General features: G+C 34.6%; 1 protein-coding gene and 1 long non-coding RNA gene across 4 annotated transcripts in view; both read left to right on the top strand.

Moving 5' to 3' along the window:
- The window catches only part of LOC306657390, a 1,092,042-nt gene that overhangs the window by 547,896 nt on the left and 521,375 nt on the right, over nt 1–22,771 (top strand). The window lies entirely within an intron of this gene.
- The window catches only part of OLFM3 (olfactomedin 3), a 209,111-nt gene that overhangs the window by 180,251 nt on the left and 6,089 nt on the right, over nt 1–22,771 (top strand). For all 3 annotated transcript variants that reach the window (XM_079133079.1, XM_079133081.1, XM_079133080.1), the window contains exon 4: nt 2,678–2,897. In XM_079133079.1, the coding sequence (XP_078989205.1) occupies nt 2,678–2,897 (220 nt within the window). The remainder of the gene's footprint in view (nt 1–2,677; nt 2,898–22,771) is intronic.

The following is a 22,771-nucleotide window of genomic DNA, read 5'->3' as shown; positions in this document are numbered from 1 at the left end:
AGAGGCTGAGTAATTTTTCCAGGGTCATGTATCTGACATATAGCATAATGAAGATTTGAACCAAGAAGTCCATGTCCATGGCTCTTAATACTAATACTATAATAGTATTATTATACTATTATAATAGTATTATTATACTATTATAATAATAGTATTATTATCCAAGTAAACTTGAGCTCTCTGAATTGAAAACCACAATGATAAGTGCTCAACATGCTTGTTGAACTTATTCAGTAAGTTCCACTGTGAATCAGATTAGCTTTAGGTGTCAAGAGTCATATGTAAGAAGAAGAAATGGAACATTCCAAAATCAAGTTGAACTTTGAAAAATACCTTTTTAGAAAACCATCCTCTGATGCACCATTTTCATCTTATCAAAACCCCTAGGTAGATTTTTCCTCCGGTGGTCTTTCTGGTGAAAAGCTTGAGCTAGCTGGAGATTATCATTCCCATAGAAAAAAGGTTGTTTTTGGTAAGATATTCTGTTACTATGAGAGCAACATACTAGAAAGTAAAATCTGAGATGGAATTAGCAAACACAGATCAAGGGTACTATAATTTAATCTTTTATGTATTTGATATGTGTATTGGTTGGATATTCCACTGCTTTCTGATAAATTTCCAGAGTTTCAAAGCTGATTGTCAAAACCTAATTATAAATTTTTGAAAAGATAAAAATACTTATTTTATTTAATTCAGGAGGGGATAAAAACTACCAAATTTTAACATTGAATTGCTCCCCTTTAAATATGCCCATAGTAAGATGTAAAACCTTTCATTGTAATCGTTGTTATAATATGCAGCAAATGGTACCAACAGAACTCTTATCATTAAAATCCTAATGAAGCAATTGTATCTCCCTTTAGGGTTGCCACAAAATGCTCGAACTAATAAGTTTATTTCAAAACAATCCACTAAAATGAGAAAAGCTGTGATTCTGCCTCTTGACTGTGATATTTATGAGTCTCATTACTAAGATTCTCTACCCTCCCACACAGCATGTACATGTATACAAATCAAAGATTTTTGAATTTATAGAACAAGTAGAAACTTCTACACAAGAAACACAAGTCTATAAATCAGGGAAGCAATGGGAGCTCATGCTATTTCAATGCACTTATAATAGTGACATTTCTAAATTATTTTAAAATACAATTTTCAGCTTCTTAGTATACAGTATGGTTTCTGACAGCTCCTATGTATTATTCTCAAATGATCATGAATGGTACCTCTTTCTACAAATGATATCATCTGCAATTGAATAAAACTCCTGAGATATTTTTTTGAGTACGGTCACCCAATTAAAGGGAAAGTAGTAAAGGAGACACATCTAGAAATTTCAGGTGAAATCGCAGACCTGTGATGCCTAGGAGTAAGGGACACTGCTTTGACAACATACTTCTTGTTCTCTTGACAAAAATCAATTCTAAAGGCTGACTGTGATGGAATCTACTTAGTCCCAGCCACTCCAGAGCCTTAAATGGGAGTGCTTAAGCCCATGAGTTTGAGACCAGCCTAGGCAACACAGCAGGAACCTGCCTCAACAAAAATGAAAGAAAAACCTCAACTTAAGTTTTAAACAACTTACTGGGCATGGTTGCACACGCCTATAATCCCAGCTACCTGGCATGGAGGATTGCAAATTTGTGGCTAATCTCAACAATTCAACAAGTCCAGGCCTCAAAATAAAAATAAACTGGGAATGTAACTTGGTAGTAGACACCGGGAAGGTATGTTCGTGCCCATATGTGTGTGTGTGTGTGTGTGTGTGTGTGTGTGTATGAGAGAGAGAGAGAGAGAGAGAGAGTTTCTAACAGCTCTGTGAAACTTCCTTGTCTGTTATATAAATTATGTACCTTGGTCCCTTAAAGAGTTAATGACTTCATGGGTAAGCAATTCTACCTTACAAAAAGACCTCTAAATTATCTATGCTATCTGACAAATGGAGTCAGAGAATAGGCAATAATTCAAAATGGTAAATAGCTACATACATTTCTTTGAGCTTTGGGAAGCTTTGCATGATTTATTATACTTCCTGAACTTACCTTCCTAATGAAGTTGTACTAAGATGGATACTAAAATGAGCTAGGAATACCTGAGAACAATGGAAGGACGAAGGAATAAATGGCAATGATTAGAAAAAAAATCTAAGTTTGAGGAAAAAGCTGATCCTGAATCCAAAATTTCCCTTTGTCCTCCTACAACATGGATATTAAGTAGGTGAATAATTAATCTTAAATAAGCTTAGTAATAAGATATTTGACCAATAACTTCCTTCACACTTAATGCGTAATTAGAGAATAGATTCTGTTTCTATTTGCTAACTAGATGATACATTGTTACTTTGTAAAATGCTACCAGAGAGTGAGATAATAGAAAAACCCATAATTGCTACCATAGGAAGTTTTTTTCTAATTATGATAAGTATCAATTTGTTTTGTAGAAAAGCATGTAGCCATTTAAAGAGCAGTTGTTGTGTGGGAAAGGCAAGATAAGTGGATTTATTACTAATGATCATGTCACCACTTAGGTTTTCAGAAAATATCAAATTTCAACCAGAAATCATTAAGGAATTTTGAAGCAGTTTGAATAATCTCCTTTATGTTTCGTAATAAAAAGAATGGAGCTGCTTGATCTGTTTTAAATGATTCTCAGGAACAATCACTGCTTTCCACAGGAGTTGAAAGAGAAGATGGACGAGCTCTTGCCCTTGATTCCTGTGCTGGAGCAGTACAAAACAGATGCCAAGTTGATCACTCAGTTCAAGGAGGAAATTCGGAATCTGTCTGCTGTCCTCACTGGGATCCAGGAGGAAATTGGTGCCTATGACTATGAGGAACTACATCAAAGGGTGCTCAACTTGGAAACCAGACTTCGTGACTGCATGAAAAAGCTAAGTGAGTACTATACTTTGATTTTTCAAAGTTGCATTTCTAAGTAGTTTTAATGAACATGGCATCTTTATGTTTTTCAAATAGTCATAGACTACCTAATTATAGAAAAACCAGTGCCTGCTTTTAAGTGTTCGTTAGTGGCTTAAGCATTCCCAGGTACTCAGTGTTACTTGTTTAAGGTCTTCAGATTTTAGGGTACCATGTTGCCATTTGTGGCTTGAATAAGGAACCTGGCAAATACAGTCAACTCCATTGGCTGCACTAGTGGAGATAAGTTTGGTTTTATTTTTTAAATGTAATGGTCAATCATTACTTGCCTTGAGGAGTGGGGAAGCATTTTTGGTAGTGGAGAACATTCTAGACTGAGAAAAAGGACGTTACTCTGAGATTAAGTGTGAACAGAAAATATAAAAACAAAACAATCCCTCCACTATGTAGAATTTCCCAGTACTGCTTTGATCTACTGAAAAAATAAAAAGGAAGTACCTACCCCAGTAGAAAGTCAATACTCTGCAAAGGTCAAGCATGTAGCATGAGTTATGGACTCTCATTCTTGCCTCCTAAAATGTGTGGTTCTGTCTGCTCTGGATTTACAATTCCTTCTTTGCATTGATTGAAGTCATCATGGGACACATCTGTGACTTGAATGCAAAATTAGTAAGTGGTCATGAATTGCATGGGAGGGGTCGTGAGTCCATTTATGATCAGGGTTTAGTTGTTGACCTGATGTGGCATGACACTCAATAATAAGTGTTCTCTCAATAACCAGTGTTTCTGAAATAGAACTAAGTGGGGAAGAAAAGTAAAACACTTGAAATAATTACTTTATAGTATAAAAGACTTCAGTGAGTAAATACTTAAAATGAAAGTTACATGATTTATAAAGACATTTTAAAGATAATTTTGCAAAGTGCTTTGGATGATGAAAAAAGAGGCAAAATACAAAATGTTACATTCAGTTATCACAGTCTCAAAAAGATGTAGGGAATCACCACATCAGAGGCCACACATTAGTCGTCTCAGGATTTCCAAGTAAATCCAACAATATTAATCAGAAGAAAGTAAGGTAAACCTGAAGGCTAACCCATGCATAGGAATCCTCAGTCCTTAGTTTCATTTATTATTGCCAAAAGCCAACCACAATGATTCCATGACTCTGGTTCTTGCTCTCACTAACCCACTGTCCACATTATTGCCAAAAGAATTTTCTGAAGTACAGATCTGAAATTATTTTGCTTTGCTAAAAACCACCCATGGATTCCTTGTTCCTAGCACATAGTCCAGGGCTTTTAAGTCCCCTTCAGGGTGGCCCTCCCTCCTTTTCTAGTTTTAGGTTTGACCACTTCTCCCCTGGCACACTGTATCCTGGTTACATGTGCCTTACACTCTCTTACAATGGGCCATTATAAGATGCTGTGTGTTCTTGCTCCTGAAGTACTCTTTCCCCTATAAGCCTTCCCTGGTCACTCCCATATGTGACAAACCCCTATTTTTCCTTCAGGTTTAAATATACCATCTTGCAGAATCCATTATTGTCTTCCTATGTGTTCCTGCTAGGTACTCCCAGACTCCTATATTTCACTACAAGTTGTGCTTTTTAAAAAAAAAAATTTTTTTTTCATTTTTTTTTAGTATACATGACAGTAGAGTGTATTTTTACATATTATACATATACCTAATTAGAATAAATTAAAGTTGTGCTTTCCATGTTTTGTTATTTATTGCATGTGTAATTAATGTTCTGGTGGACTTCAGTTCTGTGAGGACATCAACAATGTATTTCATATTCACTCTACATGTTGTATGTCTCAATGCCTAGAAGACTTCCTGGGAAGGAAAACTTACTCAACAAATGTCTGCTGAATAAATTAATTCTTTAAGATGCCTTAAGAATTATTCCTAAATTTTTATACAGAACATTAGCTATTTCAAGTGGCAGATAATGATATATTTTACTTCTTAATTTAAGAAAAGCTTCCTTTTAACCACATAATAGTTAAATCGAAATAGCATAGGTGTGATTAAGATTAAGCAAGAGAAAATTTATCTATTTGATGTAACTCTTAAATCTTCTATATGCTTTGGTTTTATAATTCAAATTGTAGGGTCTATGGTTAATATGCAATAGGTAAACACTTCTTACATAAAGAAAATCTACTGTTATAGTCTATTCTTTTTTAGTTAAGAAATATCTTCAGTTCAATGCCATAGTAGTTACCTGTCTTATCAGATGATGTCTCCACTGAATAAGATAAGAAAATCTCAGCTTGGCTTGGTGGTACAAGCTTGGAATGCCAGTGACTCAGGAGGCTGAAGGAGGAGAATTGCAAGTTTGAGGCCAGCCTCAGCAAATTAGTGAGGCCTTAAGTAACTTAATGAAACTCTCTATCAAAATAAAAAATAGAAAAGGGCTGGGAATGTGACTCAGTGGTTAAGTGCCCCTCAGTTCAATTCCCAATACAAAAAAAAAAATACTCAAACCAAGAATAACTTGGTGTGACTTTGAGAGGTTACAAAGAAGAATTCAAGTACATATTTTAATAGTTCATAAAGCATCTGATTAGGGATATTCTACTAAATGACAGCATTAGGACTGGTCAGTCATGGGCTTTTCTTTGTTTTGGGGGAGGTCCCTTTGTTATAAAGGAACCAATTGAGGCCCTAAGAAGCCATTCACTCTTTTGTTCTTAGCATCTTACAGTAAATCAAAGCACATAGCCATTGCATGTGAGACCAGGTACCTGCCAAGTACAAATGGATTTTGCTAAAGCAAAGAGAGGCAACAAGATGGTGCTAGGTAATACCCTTTGCATCTTAAAGTATGTCAGCTATGTTTTTGAATAAGTAACAGGGAAAATTTTGGATTTGCTCAACTTTAGAAATGAACTTCACTTCTACATATATTCTCTCTCAGTATATTGAGTTAGAAGTCATTTCTATTGCAGCTGGATAATTCTACACACCCCTCGACTCTTTCATAACATACAATTCGTTTTCTTTTCCAGTTAGTGCTTTTTTTATCTTTCCACATTTTAAAAAAAAATTATTTGATCTTTATATATATATATATTCTAACATATTTATACAGACATGAAGCATATCTTATTCTAATTAGAACAATTTGTTTGTTTCTTTCAATTCACTTATAATTTCATAAATTTTCTCCAATACTAAAAATGATATTTAAGACAAATAAGCTTAATCCAAGTAGAGAAAAATTCATCTTTTTCATTCTTTTTTTTCTTTCATTCTTACTGAACTATTGATAATACTTCTATGGTATCCTTAGGTCTTAGAACTTGATCTATAATAAACACATACATATATATCATGACATATTTATGACATATATTTATGGCTATATATCTGTATCATCATAGATCATTTTATTCATTTCCTCCATAGATGACAAAGTTTGAGACAATCAAGTGAACTAGATTCATTTATTAATATTTTTATTACTATTTTTTTTACAATACTAGGGATTAAACCCAGGGCCCACAATGCTGATTTTAACTCATCTAAAATATAAATTCTACCAGTCAATATAATGCAAATACCAAGCAATAATAAAGTCATTATTTGAAATTTCTTATTTAATGAGATGATTATTGTTTGAGTTGTTATAGATACCCCTATAAAATATTGAAAACAGCACACATGGGGAATTAGTTCCATAATTCTCACAGATACCCAAATCTGAAGATGTTCAAGTCCCTTATATAAAAGAGCATAGTATTTGCATGTAACCTATGCTCATCCTCCCATATACTTGAAATCATCTCTAGACCACTTATAAAACCTAACAGAATGTGAATACTATGCAAACAGCGGTTTCACTGGAGTTTAATGGCAATAAAATAATGACAGGAAAAGTAGTCTGTTCATTTTCAGTATAGAAGCAGGATTTTTCCAAATATTTTTGATTCAAGGTTGGTTGAATATGAGGATGAAGAACCTGTGGCTACAAGGGGCTGACTTATTTCTTACATTTCTTCAAATCTTTTTGATTATCTACAATTCAGCTATTTATTTACTTAATGGAGACATTCAGGCCACAAACAGAAAATCTAACTCTTTAATGGTTTTTGTCTAAAGAACTGGGTAGTTTTGTTCATCCTATTGTATTTGTGTCAAATAATCATTTACTGAGCATCTCTGAGCAGAGAGGATATTATCAATTGGCCCACAGCCCTTAATTACAATTTAGAAAACATTTCCAGAGCCAAAGAATTCCATAAAAATGAATAAATTCATATTTTCCATTAAAAAAGAAGTCAATTAAAAGAGGGTATCTTAATATATATATGAGTGTATATATACATATATATATAATGTATATATATATGAGAGAATTACAAATGAAATTAAACAATTTTCACTGTGGCATTAGGTTATAATTTGATTAAAACTTGACTTAATCTTTACTTTTCCTAACAATTGGTACAGGTTGGATCAATTAATCTATGAGAATCCTTTTAACTCCATGTCCAATATTGTCTTATAAGTACCCAATATCAAAATAAGGACTTGGGAGAGAAAATAGATATTAATCAACATCAGGACCATTAACAGAAAGGGTAGGAAAAAATTAGAAACAAAACAAAACAAAACAAAACAAAACCGGTATCAAGGGTTCAGTGTTCCAAAAGGGACTAAGTACAGTTGCTATGCAGCTGAGATCTAGAATGGGACATTGGATAATTATACTATCAGCAGTGTAGTAACAAGAGCAAGAAGGCTCATTCATCAATGGCATCTTCAGTCTTCACAGAAGCCTCTCAACACACACAGCCAATTAGCAGAGAGTAGAAATGGATTGGGAGAGAGAATAAAATTGCAACATTGACGCGTGCATTTCCCCTCACTTTTTCAGTGAATTTTCTTTTAAGTAAAATGTCACAGGGTACATTACATGAATTTTAAAAGGCTAAAAAACAAACTAGCTTCCTTGCCTTCAAGGTCTGAGTTACTTCCAGATAGTAAATAAGGCACTGAGGGAATCACAAGTCATTGAGACCACTAGGGCACCATTTAGTTTATTTCTAACAAAGAATTAAAGGTTTGAAGAAAACAGAAATGAAAAAAATGCTTCAACAGCAATGCACCCTAGTGGCCTGGGCGAGGTGCAGAAATGTTCTTTCCTAAGTGCTTAATTTCCTCCTATGAGAGACTGAATAGAACAAAGTCCTCTGTGCTTAATTAAATCATATCACATTCCTAGACATGAAGAATATAATTACATGCATGTGAGAATTTGACTGAAAAAGTATGGTTAAAGCTCTTACACACCCCGTGAGATCACCAATAGATATTTAATGTAGTTTATAATCAGACTTCTCGGCTTTCCAGTCCTCTGCCCCCCATTTCCTCTTGTTAGTTTTATTTTAGGACAATGATTTGGTGCCATCTAGTGAACCACTGATTGCATCTTTCTATTTAAACAATGCTTTGAGATTTCACATTTATCATTTAAGTATCAGTGACATTAGAAACAAGGTCACAGTGACAACTTGGGTTACTATGTTTGTTATGTGTTTATGCCCAAAAGTTTTTAAAAAGGAACAAATTTTCTATGTGCCAATGATCTTCTATGCACATCCAACAAATATTTCTTGACTTTGCCAAGGTATTTGTAGATCCAAAGATGAACAGGAGACCATCTCCATCTAGTGGGGACAAGCACCTAAGTAGACAGCTACAGCAACACCAGGGGTCTGCTGCTTGACAGACACTGTGCCAGCTGTTTTACACGTGCTTGTTCTAAGTTCTAAACTCTGAAAGAACTCTGGTTTAGGTGTTAATATTGGCAACTTAAGGAAAACACATGCTGAGAAAATTTATATTAGAAATTAGAATTTATAACTTCCAAAGATACAAAGATACATATGGGAGGCAAGTCTTTCCAATTTCAAAGACAAATTCCTTCCCCATCCATGATGTCTTTTATGGGATACATGCAGTAGAAATTCTGTAGATACCTGAATAAGTTCAGGTTTAGCTAATGGAGCCACATTCTACCCAATTGTGCCAAAAAATAAAATTAAAAAAGTCAGAAGTCATTCTTGATTCTCAAGAATCTCATTCCCCTCTTCAGTCACAACCTCTTTTACTCCCTTCTCATTCATCTCTGAAAACCATCTTTTGTCTGTGTTCTCACTTCTGCTGCTCTGATGCAGAGCATCACTCATCTTTTTTTAACCAGATCACTGCAATGACCTCCTACTCACTTGGTTTAGCACAAGGGAGTCACTCTCCATCACACGGAATATTTAGTGTAATTTTTTACCAACTATAAATCTAGCCATACTGCACTTGTATTTAAGTGATTTGCTTTTAGAATTGAACCCAGACACCTTTGCACGGTTTCTCTTGAGAATGGATTCTGCCTGATTCTCTAGCCCTCGACCTTCTCACCAGGCACTCAGCGAGGCTTCTGCCATCCCTGTTTCAGTTCTCCAATTGTGAGCATTTTCATTCTCCTGAACATTGGATTTTCGCTCCATTTTCATGGAACATTTCCCCTCCTTATCTTACCTATCAATTCTAACCATTTTTCATCTTACCCACACACACACAGGACACCAACTCTTCCGAGGAGCCTTCACTGATTGCTTCCTAAGGTTGGTTTTCCCCGGCATGGTCTCCCAGAGACCCCTACCTGACTGTCAAGGCACTTAGCTCCTTGGAACATTTTACAGAAAATAGCGATTTTTTTTTAAAGCTTTACACCTTTGTAGACACGTTGTACACTGAGAGGTCAGTATCTATCCTTACTGAATCCTTGGGGACTATCACAGTCCACCTGAAACATGGTAGGCAAAGATTAGTGTCTGCAAACTGTTTTAAGAAAAAATCTAATTTTTTAAAATAAAAAGCTTTAAATTGCTTTCAAGAAATCAGTCTGTGTCAAATATAAAACATCATTATGCCTTTTACAAAGTCAAAACGTTTTGGGGAAAAATGATAACAAAAGCACAGCATTTTTTCACCTTTGTTTTTAATGTCTTCTCTTCCTTCCCTTAGAGCAACGAAGAATTTCATTATAAAACTCCTGATGTTTTGCTCTATCTAGCACTTAAAGCAAGACACACTGAAAGTCTCAATGAAAGCAGAAATAACAGAAAAGTCAAACTATATGCTTGTGTTGGAGAGGAGTGAGAGTTAACTCACAAATGCAGTCCGGGAAATTGATAAGAATACATTTCAAGTAAATTGAGGAAGACTTCAAACAAGAGAGTTCTACTCAACCCCAAATTCTAAACTGCAGCATAGAATAGTACTTTGTCCAGTGCCCATGCACTTGATGATCCTTTCTTTTAAAACTGAAACCCTAGTTATTTTTGCCATACTTATGAGTAATTTTACCATAAACTGATGAATCTTCCTTTTTTAATGTCCTAAATATTTTTAGATTACAAATAAATTATAAACAGTGTAAGGATATAATTTTGTGTTTCCAGAGCAAGCATGAATTTCCAAATTATCTGGGATTTCATAACACAATTGCCCTTATGTTTTGATATTAAAGAAGCTTCTCCTTAAAGATACATTCATAAGTTTTATTCCAGAAAAGATAAAAGGAAAAGTTGAGGCAAAATTTTGTTTTAAGAAATAGAGCTTGATTTTAATTCTGATTTTCTTATCTTCAGTTCCTAAAATGGAGAATCACAGATTAAATACTGTGAACATTTTATTTTATTTTTGATGTACTATTTTAAATAAGTAAAAGTATAAAATCGTGTTAATTTTGGAAAAAGTGAGTTATTTAGATACATTCATATTATTTGGTAAATTGATCCCATTTACCAAACCCACTGGAAAATTATTCTAATTCTCTGTTTTTTCTTATCCTCATGTTTTTCTCAACAGTGTAACTGGTAAGACTAGACATGCAAATAAAAATTTAAATGATATAAATGGATTTTATAGTATACCAAAATATATGATAGAGACAAACTTATTTTAAGTAGCTTTAATGAACTTTAAAAATCAAATCATATCTGTTTCTTCTTGCATGAGTTCTCCAATGGCCTTAAGTAGAAATACAAAAACCATTCTGTACATAAAACATATTTATTACTCTACTAAATTACTTATATGGGCACAGCCTTAGGATTCAAATCCAGAAGTTGTTAATCTAGGATATTTTATTTACATATTAAAAAACAAAGGAGAGGACAGATGGTTTTTATGCTTCATTGGTCCAAACAACTGATCTTCCTGCCGAATCCCAAGTGATAGCTTTTCCTCAGCTACTGATTGATAAATATGGACTGTAACTGATCATAAAAAATTTAATGTATAAATGTCATCAGAGAAATAAAATGGTCACTTTCCTCAGTAACCTATTCAGTACGTTTCCTGAATATACAAAATATACACATGCAATGTATTATGAATGCTAATATTTTCATACATCTCACTGTGGACAGAAAAGCACAGCAAGAGAAAATCAATGAAGCAAGACTCCTAACTTCGTTCTTTACCATCCACCTTTGCAGAAACATTTATTTGTCTTCCAGGCATTTGGGGAAATTATCCTTTTTGTCTGAGTTTCTTTTGTCCTCCTAGAAAGTAAGAATAAAATGAGAAAAGATAATGATTTATTTCAACAAAAGCTAGTTTGGGGGAGCTGAGAAATAAAAATGACTGTTATTGCTTATTTTATTTTTAAAATTTCTGTGGATAGAATCTGAGGATACGTGTGTTACTTGACACTAAGGTCCACAAAATTATAATTTGAAAATCAGTCAGTTTTTTAAATTCCTAAAACTTGAACTTTACAAATTTCATTTGATAAGATGAATTTTGGCTTAAGAAATTGATAACCATGTGTAAAGGGAGCTTTTCTGGGAAGAAATCAACAATGAGAGCTCTTTCTGTGATTTTGCTACATGGGGATAAAGGATTATGATAATGGTGATGGTGGTCTCCATCATGCTGGTGATGTTTCTTTTGTTTGTCTGAATTTGGTCACAAACAGTACTTTCTCCCCACCAGCATATAAAACTTTGTTGATCCACGATCTCGTCACTGTTCCTTTAGTTAAAATGACAAAAATGTCAGGCTTCAGAACTTCCATTCTATAGAGAGGAAACTCCACTCCAGAGAGGAAGCATATTGTCTAACATTATATAATGATTGAATGGCATGGCCTAGATTAGAAATTCAACTTCCCACTTCTTGCCTCAGAGTTATAACCTGGATGAAATATACTTCACAAAGAACATTCTTGGAAAATTAATTAATTAATTAAAGTAAGTCACACAGATCTCTCTCTCTCTCTCTCTCTCTCTCTCTCTCTCTCTCTCTCTCTCTCTCTCACACACACACACACACACACACACACACACACACACACACACACAAATATTAAAGGAGAGACAGGTGTGATTACTACCCTGAGCTACCATTTGCTCATGGCCTTCATTTATTGAATTATGTTCTTTTGCATCATCTGTTGCTCCCCATCTACTAGATTTTTAGAGACAAACAATGACATTAGCACAACACTAAAACTTTCCCATGACCTCATGTTTCCCTGCCCCTCTTTCCTATTTTTCCCTTGAAAAAAATTACTATAACTGCTTCTTTGGTTTATCATCTTTTCAGTGATGTTCACCACAGGTCAGTACTGCATTCTTCTTAAAACATTTTCTTCTTTCTGTATTTTTTTAATCATGGAATTTCTTCTATCCTACCAGTAGCTTCTTCTTGGGCTCCTTTGCTGGGGCCTGTAAATGTGGTGACTTGCAGAGCTCTGTTGTGGGTGCATCTCTGAGGCAATAAGCAGCCCTGGCTTTCATTGTCATCATCATCTGCAGACTGTCAATACTGTAGTCTCAAAAGATGTGCACTCTGTAGATTTGTACACAATCCCCACTGGCATGAGTAACAGTCATGAACAACATAAAACAACCTGCATTGGACTCTTGATCTTCCCTCTTCACATTGATTTCTTCCTCACTCATTTCATCCAAGTAAATGGTACCACAACCTATCTAATAGGACAAGCCAAAAATCTAGATGTTAGCCTAGATTATTTTAAAGAGATTTTTGTATCACCCCCTTTGCCCTCTGACCTTGCCTCTAATTGAAAAAACTAATTTTATCAACTATATTTTAAAAAATGAACCCCAAATTCACACATTTTTCTGCATGTCCATCACCACTTCCATATCTCTCACCTAAACCAGTGTGCTACCCTCTTCCTGGAGATTTCTCCCATACTCTTTTACTCTACAGTTAATTTTCCACACAGTAAAAAGAGGGATCTTTTTAATGCACCTCACATTCTGTCATTCTCTCTCCCTCCTTTTGTAAAGTCTTTCTTATTTTCAATCATACCTGAAATAAAATCATATACTCACTCTGACTATACAAGCCTCATGATCTGGACTATTCATGTCTCCAGTCTTCATCCTCTAGTTTTTTCAAAGAGCACTGATGATAGCCAATATTTCTTCAGTACTTGACTATGTACCAAGCACTCTTCTAAACACTTAGCATTTCTTAATCTTCTCAATAACATTTTGAGATAGATTTTTATTACTGTTGTTACACATGAAGCATCGAGAGGTTAAGCAATTGTTCAAGTTCCTTAGACAGCTGGAAATAGAATCAGGGTCCAAATCCAAGTGTTCAGACTCCTTATCTTGTATCTCCCACTACTTTAAGATTTTTCCTTTCTCTAGGCCATCTACTAAATCCACTAAGTGACTTACCAGTGAAGTAAACAAAATACCTAGATATCATTCCATTCAGTAGGTGACTCTGTTTACTCCTTGTCGATTAGACCTCAGATTAAGATCTTCCCCCTGCCTTCTTCATCTAAGTAGTTCTTCAGTCACTTCATCCAATTGCCCTATTTAAATATCTGTTTTAAATTTCCTCCTCCCTGATATGTTTAGTCTGTTAACTTATTTATTTTTTCTCTCCATCAAAATATAAGCTTCCACAGAACAGAGGTATCATTTTTTGCTTATTACTGTAATGTTAATGTCTAGAACAGTAATTCCTGTTCAATAACTTAGCTGAATGAATGAATAAATGAGTGAGTGAGTGAGTGAAACTCCCCTACTCGAAGGTCACATTCCAAATTCCTTCTTTTAAACACCTAAGGATTCACTTGCTAAAGTTCAATTGACTAGAGCAAGCATTGATTTCTTTTACCAAATTAGGCACATAAAGAAGAGTCAATTAGTCAAATGACCACCCCACCAAAGTTATCCAATGCGGAAGAACTGTATGAAATGCACTTTTGTCCACTATGTAGTGAAAAGCAAAGAACATTTGCATACAAAATTATCATAGATCTATTTGTGGTTTTAAGTAAATTTATTGCTATGGAGTCCAAATTTTTTAATATACTATTTTAGATAAAGAAACCAAAGGCCACTTTTAAAACATAGATCTTATTTTCAAACTGTGAATACTTTGGGTCATTAGCTCTCTCTCTAAGTGTGCTTCTTAGATTAAAACTACTCAATGGATGTGACCCCAGGATGAAAATTTCTGATGAATTGAGGTCAAATACAGGGTGATGCCAAGAAGACAAAGCATGCCATTGCATATTGTGAGCTTCTGGGAAGATGGGAGATAGATAATTGATCCTAGACATGGAGGAAAACGATAGAGAGAGAGAGAGGATTCCACATAGAAGAATGGAAGAATGCAAAGCATGAAGTTCATAAATGTTCATAGAATCTTTTCTGGCCAAAGACTAGGTATAAAATATCTTTATTTGGAGCCAGAACTGATGCACTTTCACATGCATATTTTGAAAATGATTTTCATCTAACTTAAAAGTCCATTCACTAGAAGTTCACGGAGTTAACGTTTGAAAAATTAAATTGATTTACTAGATTATAGGGATAAATTTCTTTTATACAGACAAGATAACTACCAATAAGTCACATGCAGGACCAAATCAATAAGACCTAATAAGAAATACAACTCAATTCAACTTGTCCTTTATAAGACCTCACATGCATTTTTCACAGAAAACTCAGCATTTACATGAAGTTAACGGATCGATGTCATAATTCATAGCTTTCTGATTTTTTAAGGTTGAAAGAATTAAAAAGAGTTTTTCATTCAATTATAAGACAACTGGAAGTTTAAAAAACACAATTTCAGTTTTATCTTTACCGGACCGAAACCAAATTAAAATGCAGGCTATTCGTAGCTTCCTTTACTGCAGACTATTTACATCTCCCATTTCTACCTACTTCCTCTCCCTGCAAGGAAGCAAGGCACATTAAACTTGGAAATGATTTTTCAACAGGCAATATATAAATGTGATTATTTTACTTTTAAAATTTAACAGCTATGAAGTTTTGGTAGTTATTTCAGCCTTTTAAATTATAATTTAAATATTGTACACATGGCTAGAAAACTGAATGAAAAAAGGTTTGGAATGAAAAGTACCAGCCTCTTTCAGCTCTGCTTCTTAGAGGTAACCACATTTAATGGTTCAATCTTAAGCCTTCAAGTTTTTAAATCTGTATTTCTAATAATATGTTAATTTTTCTACTGTTTTATCATTTTTAAACATTGTTTACTAATGAAAAATGAACAATTTGCTAACAATCAATCCCATTTTCTTTCTTTCATGTCTCATCTTAATATGAGTTTATGATTATTCATGGTTTGACCCATATCGGTTTTATGATTTCAAGACTAATATTTTTAACTTCATTATTTTCATCAACCGTAGGAAAAACACCTTACAACCATATGTTTTAAATATGAAGATTTTTGTCTTCCCATTTCTTCTCACAATTTACAGTTCCCTAACAATGTGAACTTTTTTTTTCTGCTTCATTTTATGGAAACATTTTGTCTTTCCTATAATTAGAGCAGATGAATTGTCTCTCAGTTATTCTGCAATCAGTTAATAAATTGATTCTACAAGTTGAGCATGAGTGTTTACATTATGGATGTTTACATTGTTCCATGACAACCAAGGGATGGACTTACACAGTCCCTTCCTAAGTCCAGTAACATAATATCTGTGCCATTCAAAGTACCAACTATTACTAGAGTTAAGATCAGATGACATCTTTTTACATACATCAATTTTTTTTTTTGTATTGGGAATTGAACTCAGGGCCACTCAACCACTAAGCCACATCCCCAACCCTATTTTGTATTTTATTTAGAGACAGAGTCTATCTGAGTTGCTTAGTGCCTCCCCATTGCTGAGGCTGGCTTTGAACCCTTGATTCTCCTGCCTCAGCTTCCCAAGCCACTGGGATTACAGGCTTGTGCCACTGCGCCCGGCTATATGCTCAATATTGCTGGCACCATATCCAGTTTTTCCTAAAGTCTATCTTTAGATGAATTCCATTTATATCTCTTTTTAAAACTGTAGATTGCTTCTCAACTGGTACATAAACATAAATATAAAAATTGTATATATTATCAGGTAATATGATGTTTCAATATATTTACATATTGTATAATGTTTAAATTAGGTTAGATATGTCTAGCTTCTCAAACACTTATCATTTCTTTATGGGGAAAACTTTCAAAATCCTTCTAACTTTTCGAAGTGTACAACACATTACTGTTACTTATCGTCACTCTACTGTGCAACAGCACACCAGAATTTCTTACTCCTATGTAACTATACCTCAGTAATCGCTGATCACCTCTCTCCACTCTGCCAGCCTCTGATAAACAACATTGCACTCTCAACTTCTATACAGTTTTTTCAGATGCTACATGAGTGAAATGAGGCTTATTGTGCTTGGTTTGGTTTATTTCACTTAATGATCTACACTTTTATCCATGTTGTGCAATTGATAGGATTTCATTCTTTTTATGGCTGATGGTATTCCATGGTGTATATGGACCTCATTTTCTCTCTCTATTCTTCAGTTGATGGACATTAGGCTGTTTCCATCTCTTGGCTGTTGTGAATAGTGATGCACTGAACATGGGTGTACAGAGGTCTATTTGACATACAGATTTCATTTCCTTTGGTTGGATAGTCAGTAATGGGATTACTGGATCATACATTAGTTTTATTTTTAGTTTTTTTAGGAGCATTCATGCTATTTTCCATAATTTTTGCAGTGATTTACAACTCCACAAACATTGCTGAAACTTCCCTCTCAGATCTGTTTCCATTCTGGATCAAATGTTCTCAAGGCCTACTACACAGCTGCCATTTGGGACAGGAAGTCACTGTTTTCCTCATCTTGTCTTCCTCTGTCTTGATTTTTTCACTTATTTTCTGCAATATCTCCTAAAATAACTTTGTGTTTTCCTCTTTCTTGCCCCCTCCCTTTTTTGGTGGTGCCTCGAGCATGCTAGGCAAGCCTTTTACCATAGAGCTGTATCTGCAGTTCTTTCATCAAGTAACTTCTTAAAAAAGTGTAGTGTAGTTGAACTTTTGGAAAGTTTGCATGACAGAAATGCATAGCTATACTTCCAGCAACTGGAAATCCTTATACAGGAAATCTCAAGTTTGAGGTCGACCAAGGTAAAAAGGGTTGGGGAAGTAGTTCAGTGGTAGAGTTTCCCTAGGTTCAATTCCCAGTTCCAAATAATTAAATAAATAGATAGATAACCCTTATTCTATCTTCCTCTGATTTTTCTTCTTAAATCTAAAGGCTCTAATTTGTAACTTTTGGCATCCAATATGGGTGATAAGAAACAATTTCAGTCTAATTCTTGTTGACTTGGAATTTATTCTTAATCTATCATTTCACAGAAATTTTTCTAACAATAGATTTTTTAAATTTATGTGCTATGCCCTTTTAATTTGAATATCTAGTTTTCATAACTGAATAAATTCCCTATAGAATTTCCTTAACAATTTTCTGCTTTTCTCTCCCCTTCTATTCTTGAATCCTTATTCTTCAGATGTTGGAGCTTATAAATTCAACCTATATGCCTCCACGTTTTTCTTATTTTCATTATTTTCTCTTAATGTCTCTGAAGATACCAGCATCTTATCTGCTTTGTTAGACTCTCTCATTGGGACCCTGTTTTTTCTGCACATTTACCTTGATCAGTCTCATTTTAACTTTTTGAACCTATCAGATCACCTATGTTATCCATTAAATTTTAAAATCTGAATCATAATCTCCATGGAAATTCTGTATATTTAGGCAGGGTTGACACTTCTACCCATAGTTGTTAGGTAGGGAGACTACCATTGTCATGACTCAAAAGCCTGTGTTCTGGACCTTACTATGTTAGTCACATGAAGTCTTTCCAAGTAATTGACACAATTTTCTAGCTTACTAATCTGCCTTTTGCAATTTGGTACCTAGGGATGAAGGTGGAATCGACAGCTCTTTTTATTTGTTTTTATTTATTTATTCATTTATTTTTGGCACCAAGGTATGAATCAAGAGGGGCTTAACCACCTAGCCACATACCCAGCTTCTTTTATTTTTAATTCTGGGGCAGGGTCTCACTAAATTGGTAGGCTAGCCTTGAACTTGCAATCCTTCTACCTCAGTTTTCTGTGTGGCTGAGATTATACACGTGGGCCACCACACCCAGCAGAATCAACAGATCTTAAGGCAAGCTTTCAGTGCTATCCTTGTTTTCTATGACCCTATCTTACTCCCAACACTCTTTCTACCTATTTTTCTGAGTCTCTTCTATAACCCTTCTTCAAGGTAGGGCCTCTCCCTCCTCAACTATACTCTCCTTTGCATAGATGCTAATGTATTTTATTACATCTTATATCTTTAATAAACCTCATCATCACTTCAAAAAATTTGGTAAACTTTTTTCTCCACTAACATTTTTTTCTCTCATACTATTTTTTTTGCTTTTTTTTTTTTTCATGTTTTACTGCTTTATTATTATCTTAATCATTGTTTAAAATAAAGGAGATAAAAGCATGTATTAGTTCATCATTTTAAGTCAGAATTACTTTCTCATGTGTAAGAAAAAATATTTTGTATGGTGTTTGGGGGAAAGGAGAAACACGTCTTTCTATTTATTTCAGTCTACTTACACTTGAAATTTTCAAGCTCTTAAATATTTACTTAGAAATATTTAGGTAGGAGTGAGAGCCTTTCTACACAGAGCCAACCACAAGTCCCCAAGCCAGCGGAGACCTCCGACCCACAAACAGCCTCTGGGACCAGGGCAAGGCAGCCAGAGACCTCTCCAGGCGGCCCTGCCCCCTCTGGCCACAGGCTTTTTCCACGGGGCAATCCAAGATGGCAGACTAGAGGGTGACTGCATCTCCAGTCACTCCAGAACCCAGGATTCAAGAAGGGGAGTCATTGAGAGACTCGGACTAAAATAGAGCCACGGGTGAGTCTTCCCCACCCGGTGAAGCTCGGCCTGGGTGGCAGGCCCGGATTCGGGTGGCTTATCAGAGTAGGGCAGGGCAGCTAGAGTCTTCCCCAGGCAGCCCTGCGCACACTGGCGGTGGGCTCCTCCCATAGGCCAGCTTCTCAGAGCAGGCCCCCCCCCCCCGTGAGTACCTTTCCACACAGAGCCAGCTCCAAGCCCTGGAACCAGTAGCGGGCTAGGGGCAGCTTTCTTCGGAAGCACTGCATTACCAAGTTACTCCAAGACTTCAGGCTACTGAAGGCTGGGAGGTGATACACTGGAAATCTAAAGGGACACTATAAGCCAATAGAGGAAATCTGCAATATCTCAGAGTCCCACTGACATCTGACCAATATGAGAAAACAAGGGAAGAAAATGTCCCAAACAAACCTAGATACTATATCAATAAATCCCAATGACAGCACAGCAGAAGAAATGTCAGAAAGGGAGTTCAGAATGTACATAATTAAAACAATCAGGGAAGCAAATGAGGAGATGAAAGAGCAAATGCAGGCATTGAAGGAGGAAATGAAAGAGCAAATGCAGGCATTAAATGATCACACCAATCAACAGTTAAAAGAGCAAATACATGAAGCAAGAGATCATTTCAATAAAGAGAGAAACTGAAAAAAAACCAAACAGAAATCCTTGAAATGAAGGAAACAATAAACCAAGTTAAAATCTCCATAGAAAGCATAACCAATAGGATAGAACACCTGGAAGACAGAACCTCAGACATTGAAGACAAAATATTTAATCTTGAAAACAAAATTGACCAAACAGAGAAGATGGTAAGAAATCATGAACAGAATCTACAAGAATTATGGGATATCATGAAAATGCCAAATTTAAGAATTATTGGGATTGAGGAAGGCTTAGAGAAACAAACCAAAGGAATGAACAATCTATTCAATGAAATAATATCAGAAAATTTCCCAAATCTGAAGAATGAAATGGAAAACCAAGTACAAGAGGCTTATAGGACTCCAAATACACAAAATTACAACAGACCCACACCAAGGTACATTATTATGAAAATACCTAACATACAAAATAAAGACAGAATGTTAAAGGCTGCAAGAGAGAAGAATCAAATTACATTTAGGGGGAAACCAATAAGAATAGCAGCAGATTTTTCAATCTAGACCCTAAAAGCTAGAAGGGCCTGGAACAACATTTACCAAACCCTGAAAGAAAACAGATGACAACAAGAATCTTATACCCAGCAAAACTTACTTTCAGATTTGACGATGAAATAAGATCCTTCCATGATCAACTAAAGCTAAAGGAATTTACAAAAGGAAAGCTTGCATTACAGAACATTCTCAGCAAAATATTCCATGAGGAAGAGATGAAAAACAACAATGCAAATCAGCAACGGAGGAACTAGCCTAAAGGAATAGCCAAATAAAGGAGAAAACAAATCATGTCAAAAAACAAAAATGAGTCAAATGACTGGGAATACAAATCATATCACAATAATAACCCTGAATGTTAATGGCCTGAACTCATCAATCAAAAGATATCGACTGGCAGATTGGATTAAAAAGAAAAATCCAATAATATGCTGCCTGCAAGAGACTCATCTCATAGAAAGAGATACCCATAGACTAAAGGTGAAAGGATGGGAAAAAACATACCATGCACATGGACACAGCAAAAAAGCTGGAGTACCCATCCTCATTTCAGATAATGTGGACTTCAAGCCAAAGCTAGTCAGAAGGGATAAAGAAGGACATTACATACTGCTTAAGGGAAGCATAAGTCAGCAAGACATAACAATCATAAATATCTATGCCCCGAACATTGATTCTTAGACATTTATTCTGTTTAATTTAAAAACAAAATATTTTTTGTCACTTTATTCTAAGGAAGGTGCTTCTAATTTATTGGTACTATTAGGGCATTTTATAATCTGCAGCATAATCAGCCTTAGCAAAAGATTTTGTAGTTGGCCTGGCTTTAATGTTTTACTCAATGACTTACTGAAAACTAATGCCTGCCATTACATTTCTGTTTCAATTTATTGCTGTGATTTTTATTTGTCTAGTTCAGTTCACATATTTCAAATTGAAAAATGTGAAACAAAAAAAAGAAAAATGTGAAACAAAGACGGCATATAGATTATCATGAGTTCCCCCAAATTTGCTTACCTATCTTAGATTCTAAAACTAAATCACTGATAGCCTAGAGTTCTTTTTTCTAAATTGAAATAGGTTATCAGAATATCTGAGCAGAAATCATTTCATCATGTTATTTGTTATTTGTATCATACAAACATAGTTATCCTTGTGACTGAGAGCCTGAGGCTTTTTAAAGCACTTCACTCAAATGTATGATATGATTTTCTTAAATTTTAATCTGAAAGACGATTAAGAGAAACACTGAAATTCTGTCACCCAAACTGATTTCACTTCTACTAGATTAGGGAAATATGTAGTACCAAATGTAATATTAAATAATTATCACTCTCTATGTTTCATCTCTGTTTCTTACATCTCTCATAGTGTTTGCAAAATCAAAACCTTAATAAGAAAATAGTAATAGTCCTTCAAGCATGGTTAATAAATCAATAGCATCTTACTTATAGATTATCTACTCTTCCAAAAAAAAAAAAAAAGAAATATTTAGGTAGGACCTCATTAATGATCATATTACTTTTAATTATTATGTATTCTAATCATATACTCAACTAGTTTCATTTAGAATACATTAACTTTTTTCTAGTTCAAATCTATAATACTTTAATTATATATTTTTTTCATGTGTTTGTAGTAAATTGAACTAATATATTCCAAATAGGTTTAACTCAAGGTCTTACTATTCAATATAGGTAATGCCCTAAAGTATTCTGAATAATTATCCTGTTTTATCAGGTCTGAGGAAATTATAAAGCAATTCACTATATATCAATGACATCATATTTAATTTTTTTTCACAGAGGGTAAAATGTATTTCATTCAAATTTTTAATTTTTTTCACAGAAAGGGAAAATATATTCCATTCAGACTTCTTTAAATGTTAGAGATGACAAAATTTGTAGTATCGCTAAAATAATATTGCAAAATATGTTATCATTCATCATCTTCCTAACTGCACAGCTCTGTAATCTGCCAATTACAAATCATTCTTAGGAGGAAAATATATAGAAAAATTGAGCCAAAATAAGCTTTAGCTAGAATTACTTTTGTCCTTGATTTGGCTCAGATGTTTGTTCTTCTCTAATCAAGACAGGTAGGAGCCAAAAGGAACTAACTAGAAATTTATCAATTCTATTGATAGACAGAGGAGGTTAGAAGAAACAGAACAAACAACCCCCAAACAGTGAAAAAGAATAAAAAGGAAAAAAAACATGGAATAAACAGGAAAGACTATTCCTCTGTTGAGACTGATGATCAACATTTATAGACAGTGAGATTTCCTTTCAAAATGTGTACTTTAAAACTTTGCTGTTTAACAGAACAACTTTGGCTGGGCTGAGATCTCTCTCTGCCTTAATCAAGGCAGTTTAATATTGGTTAGAAGTTCTGGAGCTGATTTAGAACCACACTACTATAGCTACA

This window comes from Sciurus vulgaris, assembly GCF_902686455.1.
Source record: "Sciurus vulgaris genome assembly, chromosome: 1".
Lineage (NCBI taxonomy): Eukaryota > Metazoa > Chordata > Mammalia > Rodentia > Sciuridae > Sciurus > Sciurus vulgaris.
The sequence above is the reverse complement of the archived record's forward strand: the minus strand, read 5'-3'. Positions and strand labels throughout refer to the sequence as shown.